The 10,000-nt window shown below is 43.3% G+C and overlaps 1 protein-coding gene across 2 annotated transcripts in view; it reads left to right on the forward strand.

Annotated features, from left to right (window-relative positions):
- rhot1b (ras homolog family member T1) overlaps positions 1 to 10,000 on the forward strand; it is a gene marked incomplete at both ends in the record, with an annotated part of 36,900 nt that overhangs the window by 22,469 nt on the left and 4,431 nt on the right. For both annotated transcript variants that reach the window (XM_080522333.1, XM_080522334.1), the window contains 3 exons: positions 8,055 to 8,138; positions 8,361 to 8,483; positions 9,522 to 9,724. In XM_080522333.1, coding sequence (XP_080378459.1) covers positions 8,055 to 8,138; positions 8,361 to 8,483; positions 9,522 to 9,724 — 410 coding nt within the window. The remainder of the gene's footprint in view (positions 1 to 8,054; positions 8,139 to 8,360; positions 8,484 to 9,521; positions 9,725 to 10,000) is intronic.

The following is a 10,000-nucleotide window of genomic DNA, read 5'->3' on the forward strand; positions in this document are numbered from 1 at the left end:
GGACTCTGATTCTTACCCAGTCGCCTGGGTCTAAAATAGGAGTCTGTTTTGCGCCGTTGTCTGCTTTCTCCGCAGCATTCAGTACCTGTGAAGAGAAAACTCGATTGAGATTAGTTAGAGCTTTGACATATACTGTACATTCATTTCCATGGAGAGGAGGTCCAAGCCACCTCCCTCTGTCTCTGTATCATGCCTGTCGGCAAGCTTTCTTTTAATAGATTGGTTAGCCCTCTCAACCAGCCCCTGTGACTACTGGGGGTGGTAGACTGAACCAAATCGATGCTTAATCCCCATTGCTGTCTCAATTGCAGCCATATGGACATTTTTTTTTAAATGTGACCCATTATCAGAGTGTATTATTGTAGGGAAACTAAACCATTTTAGTTGAGTTTACCATCACATATGTGACGCGATGTGGTGGAATGATCATGGAGGGGGCAAAGTCATTTTTACATAATGCTTAAACTACAGATTGTAAGCTTTCAAATGATGTGTCATACATAGAAATTGGGAAAAAGATTGAAGACGACATGAGTATTTGATATTTGTTAACCCTGAAAACTAAATCCTGAGAAAACGGCCTTCAAAGATTTTGGACTTTTTCACACCTTCACACAGGCAGGTAATGGGTGGTAACAATAGCTGGTTAACCCCACCCCCAACCACTCCCCCTCTAGATTGACAGCTATCAGCTGTCAATACCTGTCATTGTTAGTCACTGGGTTATACAGCTATAACATTATTACCTAGCAAGGTATTACCTAAGCTAATTACCCAGCTTATTATTATTATTTATGGTTGTTGTAACTGTTATTGTTACTGTCTTTTAATGATACAAAAAAGTCTTCAATCAGAATCAGAATGTATTTTACAGTACACAAGAATACAAATATTTCACTTTGGTTCTTCAACAAGGTACATAGTCACAATAATAAGTAATAAAGTGATAAGTATAAGTGATGGTAGTCGCACTACAGCAGAACAATAGTGCGACAAGCTGTGCAAAGTACAATCAGTGTGCAAAGATTAGTGTTAGTCACTGGGTCAGATAGACTTTTCAAAGAGAAGTTTACAGTACTTAGATAGCTATTGCTAACATTATCACCTAGCAATGTTATTACTGTAGCTAATTAGCCAGCTTATTATTATGGAGGCATTAAGAGTAATTTGCTGATGTCTTGTGCTGGAAATAGTGTAGTGCTCAGTAGTCAATGTCCAGCCTTATAGTTCAGTTTCAAGTACAAGTATAGTTGGAACTGAGGGCAACAACTGAGAACATACAACAGACTATACACAGGTAAGCATGCAAGGTCTGTGAATTGACTATCAATAGATAATAAATCATGACACAGTTCAAAATGCTGTATCTATGCCCAACTGTTCTTGTTATTCAACACAATATTGCCAGAGAGTTGTTGAGCTGCTGTGTCTGGTGGGGTGGAGTGCATCAAAGCTGCAACAGAAGGAAGATAGTACATTAAAATATTGCCTACAGTTACTGGCACTCCATAAAATACCATGTTCATAAAATACTACCATACCATGTTCATAAAATAGCTAGCCTAATACATGACAATGATAATTACCTAAAGTGCTCAGAGAGTAGTGTGTTTGGCGGCTAGCTCGTCCATAACAAAGAAAGCAAGTGGGCCGGGGCAAGGGCTGCCACGATTAGTCGACTAGTCGCGACGACGTCGATTACCAAAATCGTCGCCGACATATTTGGTAATCGACGTCGTCGCATGTTTTTTGAGAGCTGAAATAAGATTTTTTTTTTTCGTTTTTTTTTTTTCGTTTTTTCTTTTTTCTTCCCTGAAGCTGCCACTGGCTAGCGTCTCCCAGTGTCTTTGATGTACATGCGCAGTGTCGGTCATCCGGGGCACACGTGACATCCCCGGAAAAACAAACAGAGAGAAATGTCTTCCCGTCCTCGTACGTCTAAAGTGTGGGAGCATTTCAACCACAACGTTGAAAAAAATAATGTAAAAAATACAATTGGCAAAGCTGAACTCGCTTATCATGGCAGCACGTCTATGATGCTCGAGCATCTCAAAAGGAAGCACGTTGTGGCAGATGACGAGGAAGACGATGGCTCGTCTCGGTAAGCTAGTGAGCTTGTTATTGGCTAACGATATCGTTACGTTAAAAGCCTTCTTACATTATTTTACGTTATGTGCTGTAACGTTGTCATCAAAGCGATACTTATCAAATAGCTAAAAATGTTGTCTTAACGTTACAGTGCTAAGAAGGCGCGTTCTACTATGGAAAGCAAAACTTTTGTACTCTGTACAAGTATTTATTTTTGTTTTTGTATTCTTTTGGTTGCCTAGTGCCTAGCCTACCTCATTTTACTGAGCAGTTTGCACTCTCTACTACTCTTTACATTACATTACATGCAAGTGATGCCAGAAATAAATCTGCAAAGTTCATTAAAATATCTATTTTTGAGTGAACAATCATTTTAATTGTCTTTATTTTTAGTTAGCACATGCCTACAACAACAACTAACAACTTCAAGCTAAATTTAGAAGCTGATTTAGAAGATGATAGCTAAATAAGAGCGATTGAGTAATTGTGCGATAAGCTGTAATTTATGATCCGATTAGTCGACTAATCGTTAAAATAATCGGTGACTAGTCGACTATGAAAATAATCGTTTGTGGCAGCACATGTTTTTAAACTTTTAACATTTCTGTAATCTATTACACTTGACATGTTACAGTATTCTAGTATTACACACTGAACACGAGTCTTACACACAACTTTTACAACGTAGACATACTAACCGTACTTACAACGTAGACAGAATACCGAGCTACAACAATGCTAGCATGCTAACAACAAAGGTGGCCAGCTTAGTGCAGACTGGAACAATGTGGTTTCAGTTAGTTGCTAGTGGGTAATAATAAAGAAATGTCTAAATACACGAACACACTGGTTTCAACTAGTAACTAACAACTAACTTAACTAACAAAGTCGCTATGTACATAAATAGAAGATCTTACCTTACGAGTCTTAGTGGAGTAAACAAACAAGCACTCTGCTTCCTGACTCCTCTCGTAGCCAAGTCGATCAACCAATGAGAAAAAACCTGGAACCAGTTTCTCCACTCCCACAAGGGAGGATTTCCCGGGAGAAATCAGGCTAAAAATGAGCTTATTTTGTTGATTAAGTACACGTATTTAAGTATCGTAAAACTGCTCGAAAAAATAACGAGTGGGTAGTTCAAAACCTTAAGTTGTGTCTGATGACAAAAAAACGAAATCAGATTTTTTTTGCTCTGAAAAACTTTGAACGCTGATTTTAAGCCTTTCCCGTTTGCGCCTCCATAGCAAAGCGATGACGTCATGTCACATATTATTTAAATGAGCACATAGTACATGATTTATCACTTCTAGTTATTTTAATACAAATTCCCAACACCCAACACATGACCCCCCACATGACCCCCACATGACCCCCCACATGACCAACACATGACCCCCCACATGACCCCAACATGACCCCCAACATGACCCTCACATGACACAAATATATATATATATATATATATATATATATACTGTATATACCCCACATGACATGACAAGGATATGTGTATACAGTATATCTCAAAAGTGAGTACACCCTTTAGATTTTTGCAAATTTCAGGGGATAACACTATCTTAATGAAACATTGATATAACTTAAAGTAGTCAGTGTGCTGCTTGAATAACAGTATAGATTTATTGTCCATTGAAAATTACTCAGTACACAGCTGTTAATGTCTCAACAGCTGGCAACAAAAGTGAGTACACCCCATAGTGAACATGTCTAAATTGTGCCCAAAGTGTCAATATTTTGTGTGACCACCATTGTTATCTAGCACTGCTTTAACCCTCCTGGGCATGGAATTCAACAGAGCTGCACAGGTTGCTTCTGGAATCTTCTTCCACTCCTCCATGACGACATCACGGAGCCCACGGTTGTTGGACACCTTGCACTCCTCCACCTTCCTCTTGAGGATGCCCCACATGTGCTCAATTGGGTTTAGGTCTGGAGACATACTTGGCCAGTCCATCACCTTAACCTTCAGCTTCTTCAGCAAGGCCGTTGTCATCTTGGAGGTGTGTTTAGGGTCATTATCATGTTGGAAAACTGCCCTACGGCCCAGTTTCCGAAGAGAGGGGATCATGCTCTGCTGCAGGATGTCACAGTATATATTGGAATTCATGTGTCCCTCAATGAAATGCAGCTCCCCAGTGTCGGCAGCACTCATGCAGCCCCAGACCATGATGCTGCCACCACCATGCTTGACTGTAGGCAAAACACATTTGTCTTGGTACTCCTCACCAGGGTGCCGCCACACACGCCGGACACCATCTGACCAAAACAGGTTTATTTTGGTCTCATCAGACCACAGGACATGGTTCCAGTAACTCATGTTCTTGGATTCATTGTCTTCAGCAAACTGTTTGCGGGCTTTCTTATGCATCGGTTTCAGAAGAGGCTTCTGTCTGGGGCGACGGCCATACAAACCGATTTGATGCAGTGTGCGGCGTATGGTCTGGGCACTGACAGGCTGACATCCCACTTCTGCAACCTCTGCAGCAATGCTGGAAGCACTCGCACGTCTATTTTTGGAAACCAACCTCTGGATATGACGCTGAGCACGTGGACTCAACTTCTTTGGTCGACCCTGGCGAGGCCTGTTCCGAGTGGAACCTGTCCTGGAAAACCGCTGTATGATCTTAGCCACTGTGCTGCAACTCATTTTCAGGGTGTTGGCAATCTTCTTATAGCCCAGGCCATCTTTGTGAAGCGCAATAATCCTTTTTTTCAGCCGCTCAGAGAGTTCCTTGCCATGAGGTGCCATGTTGTCCAGCATTCAGAGAGAATTGTGCCCAAAACACCAAATTTAACAGCCCTGCTTATCATTTACACCTGAATCCTTGTAACACTAACGAGTCACATGACACCAGGGCGGGAAAACAATATCATTGGGCACAATTAGGACATGTTCACTATGGGGTGTACTCACTTTTGTTGCCAGCTGTTTAGACATTAACAGCTGTGTACTGAGTAATTTTCAAAGGACAATAAATCTATACTGTTATTCAAGCAGCACACTGACTACTTTAAGTTATATCAAAGTTTCAGTAGGATAATGTTATCCCCTGAAAGGATATAACAGAATATTTGCAAAAATCTAAAGGGTGTACCGTATTTTCCGGACTATAAGTCGCGGTTTTTTTCATACTTTGGCTGGTCCTGCGACTTATAGTCAGGTGCGACTTATATATCAATAATTCATAATCTCTGACTGACATGAACTGACATACGGTAATCTCTGACTGACATGAACCAAGGAGTAAACATTACCGTCTCCAACCACGAGAGGGCGCTCTAGGCGTGTGACAACGAGTAGGCCTACCACTGAAAAAGACAGCTGATGACACACACAAACAAAATGCAGTCAAAGAGAAAGTCCTATTCTGCAGATTACAAACTGCAACTCGTAAAATATGCAGCCGAAAACGGTAATCGAGCAACAGAAAGAAAGTTTGGAGTGAGTGAGAAACTTGTGAGGGACTGGCGAAAAGCAGAGGTTACACTCACTGCCATGAAGAAAACTAAGAAAGCCAATCGCGGACTGAAAGCACGATGGCCAGAGATGGAGGAACGAGTCCACAGATGGGTGCTTGAACAACGTGCTGCCGGGAGAGGCTTGTCAACGGTGCAGTTACGTCTCCACGCCCTGGCAGTGGCCAAGGAGATGGATATAAATGACTTTGCAGGCGGGCCTTCTTGGTGTTACCGATTCATGCAACGTAACCGCCTCTCTATCAGAGCGCGGACAACGGTGTGTCAGAAACTACCGGCAGACTTCCAAGCCAGGATGGACGGTTTCCGTGAGTTTGTAAAAGAGCAGGTAACTGAACACAACGTGTCACCGGATCACATCATTAACATGGACGAGGTCCCGCTCACGTTTGACATCCCCATGGGCCGAAGTGTCGCAGAGAAAGGGGTGAAAAGTGTAAATATCGTGACAACTGGTCATGAGAAATCACACTTCACAGTGGTGCTGGCATGTTGTGGAGATGGATCGAAATTGCCACCGATGGTCATTTTCAAACGGAAAACCATGCCAAAAGAGGAATTCCCCCCCACAATTGTCGTGGCCGTGAATGAGAAAGGGTGGATGGATCAACAAATGATGAACGTTTGGCTTACAAAGTGCTACACTAAGCGTCCTGATGGTTTCTTTAAAACACGCAAAGCCCTGCTTGTGATGGACAGTATGCGAGCACACATAACGCCACAGTGCAAAGAAAAAATAAAAGCTTGCAACTCCATACCTGTCATCATTCCTGGAGGTTTAACCAAAGTACTCCAGCCACTCGACATCTCAGTGAACCGGAGCTTTAAGGCAGTCTTGCGTCGCCAGTGGGAGGAGTGGATGGTGGATGGAGAGCACAGCTTCACGGCAACTGGAAGGATGCGCCATGCAACTTTCCAGCAAGTCCTTGGATGGATCGACAAAGCATGGACTTCAGTGACAACCGGAACCATCCTGTCGGGATTCAGAAAGGCCGGAATAACTGGAACTGATGCTGAGTCTGACGACAGCCCTGCAGAAGAGGAGACGGCGCTTCATCTTCCTCCGGAGTTGGCAGAGTTGTTCAGAAGTGACACAGAGGATGACGAATTCAATGGATTCAGTGATGTGGAATGAGATCGTGAGAACTTGCTTGTTGGACTCGCTGGCTTGTTATGTCCGTTTTCGCCTATTCAGCCTCCCAGGTAGTCCTATGTTCTTTATTAATGTGTTCATCTTTATTCATTAATGTGTTACGTTAACATACCGGACACCTATTGAGCCTGTTGTTCTGTGTGCTATAATATGTACGGTGGTTGAATAACTGTTGTGTTACGTTAACATACCGGACACCTATTGAGCCTGTTGTTCTGTGTACTATAATATGTACGGTGGTTGAATAACTGTTGTGTTACGGTACGTTAACATACCGGACACATTACATTTTTGGGCATTTAGCATACCGTAGGCCTTATTCCATAGCGACTTTACAACCAATTTAGCCTATTCAGCCTCCCAGGTATGTTCTTTATTAATGTGTTAATATTTTTATTTATTTAATATTCTGTTGCACCTTTATTATTTATTTTTGTATTCATCACATACCGGACACCGGTATTCAGCGGCATTCAGCCTGAGCCTGTTGTTCTGTGTGCTATTGTGTAATTGAATAACTGAATGTTTTTGAGAAATACATTTCTACGGTAAATAAATGCGACTTATAGTCCAGTGCGACTTATATGTGGTTTTTTCCTCTTCATGACCCGTTTTTGGCCTGCTGCGACTTATACTCGGGTGCGACTTATAGTCCGGAAAATACGGTACTCACTTTTGAGATATACTGTATATACACACAGTACCAGTCAAACGTTTGGACACACTTTCCAATTGAATGGGAAAGTGTGTCCAAACGTTTGACTGGTACTGGATATATGCATGCATTTTACCTGACGCTTTAATCCAAAGTGACTTGCATCACAGTGCGTGCATCATACAAGTTTCAGTACATATGGTCGCAGCGGGAGTCGCCTCAGCCCTAAGTTACTCCAGGGAGACTGTCCCCTGTAATCTCTAATTGAGTAAGTCGCTTTGGATAAAAGCGTCTAGCTAAATGGTTAAAATGTAACATGTAAATGAATCAGACCCACAACCTAAGCGTTGGTAGCGCAATGCTCTGCCAACCGAGCCACAGAGGGACCACAAGAGATGACCTCACAATCGACCACATTCTCATTGGATGATAGCCACGTTTTGGTTTTTTTCCCTCACTTTGCCTGAGTCTGTGTGGTTGAACTACCGAAAAGAAACCCAAATACTTCTTCTTCTACTCTCTAGGGACTGAAGTATTTCGGTCTCTCTTCATCCAGCCTCACGGTGAACCCGATGCAGAGCTCCCTAGGAAGCCCTCTCTGTTTTGAAACGTTGGTTTTTTCTGACATTATCTGAAAGTCTTTTCTCTCTTGTTTCTCCTCAGCGTCAAAACACCATCAAAGAAGAACACAGGTCTTACTACGCTATGAGCACCACGTATGTGTACGGCCAGGAGAAGTACCTTCTGGTGAGGCTTTAACTGGTTAGATATACCTACTGGGGAGACTGGTGTTTAGGTTCCCCAGCAGTGTGTGTGTGTGTGTGTGTGTGTGTGTGTGTGTGTGTGTGTGTGAGTGTGTGAGTGTGTGAGAGGTGTGTGTGGTGGTTAAACTTTTTTCATCTCCTACCCCCTCAAATTGTCATCTCTCCCCCTCCCCTCCCCTCCCCTCCCCTCCTCTCCTCTCTTCAGCTCCACGAGGTCTTCCCTGACTTTGAGGTCCTGTCAGACGCAGACCTGACGTGTGACATCGTGTGTCTGGTCTACGACGCCAGCAACCCCGACTCCTTCGACTACTGCGCCAGAGTCTTCAAGGTGTGTGTGTGTGTGTGTGTGTGTGGTGTGTGCGTGGGTGTGTTTGTCTCTGTGTGTGTGTGTGTGTGTGTGGTGTGTGTGTGTGTGTCTGTCTGTCTGTCTGTGTGTGTCTGTGTGTGTGGTGTGTGCGTGGTTGTGTTTGTTTCTGTGTGTGTGTCTGTCTGTCTGTCTGTGTCTGTCTGTCTGTGTGTGCGTGTGTGTGTGTATGTGTGTGTCTCTCTGTGAGTGTGTGTGTGTATGAGTGCTGTTCGCATTCGAAAAGTCTTTCCATAATCAATGTCAATATGATTCATTGGCGGTTCAAAACGACACCCACGATTGCTTTTATCGACTCGTTTGTTGTGAGAAACATTCACACGCCTCCGCTACACTCAAGGTCCACAGAGTGAATGGACTCTTAATGTGACATTCACTTAGAGAGCAGCAGCTCCAGGGCAAGTGTGATTGCTGTTTCCCCACTAACAATGTCCCCTTGGCGCGTGAGTGGCATAGCACACCAAGGCACATGCCATAGCATCATCACAAGGTCCCTGGTTAGATTCCGGCCATCGACATATCCTGCATGTCATCCCCCCCCCCCCCCCCCTCTCTCTCTTTCACCCTCACCCATCCTTCCTGTTAATCTCTACTGTCTGTCCCAATAAAGCAGAAATGCCCTAAAAACATATATTTTTTAACATTATCCCATTTCAGGGTGGAGGTAGCCTAGTTGTTAGAGAGGCCTGCGTGCAATCGGAAGGTCGCTGGTTTGATCCCCGCCTCAGGAGGGGGCTGCATGTGCCCTTGAGCAAGGCACTTAACCCCTAATTGCTCCAGGGGCGCCGACTATGGCTGAGCAAAAAGTACCAAATTCCCACAATTGATTGACAAGTTGATTGCATGGCAAATAAAAAAAACATTATTATTATTATTATATTTAATTTGCTCTCACCCATCCTTCCTATCAATCTCTACTGTCTCTACCCCAATAAAAGCAGAAATGCCCTACAAAAGTATTATAATATATATATGTTTAACAACATCCCGTGTCATTTGCAGCAATACTTCCTGGACAGTAAGACTCCGTGTATGATGATCGCAGCCAAGTCGGACCTGCAGGAGATGAAGCAGCTGCACCCCCTCACCCCGCTGGAGTTCTGCAGGAAGCACAGGATGCCCCCCCCCCAGTCCTTCACCTGCAACACGGGGGCCGCGCCCTGCCGGGACATCTACACCAAGCTCACCACCATGGCCATGCACCCGTGAGTACAGCAGAGCCCCCTCCAGGGTATCCGCGGTGTCTTGAAAAGTATTAAAAGTTGATAAATCAATTTTGGGAAAATCAAGACCCTTAATAAGTATTAAAAAGTCTTATCACGATTTTATGAGGTCTTGAATTTTGTAGGTATTTTCCTGAATTAGACTCTGTCCAAAGAGTTTGAGTCCTAAAAACTTTTAGTGAAAGTTCGTGAATTTATTAGTTTTTATTAAAAAACTAAGATGAACTGGAAATTCTGTTTGATAGTGGTCTAGTCTAT

This window comes from Nansenia antarctica (genome assembly GCF_963989245.1).
Source record: "Nansenia antarctica genome assembly, chromosome: 2".
Classification (NCBI taxonomy): Eukaryota; Metazoa; Chordata; class Actinopteri; order Argentiniformes; family Microstomatidae; genus Nansenia; species Nansenia antarctica.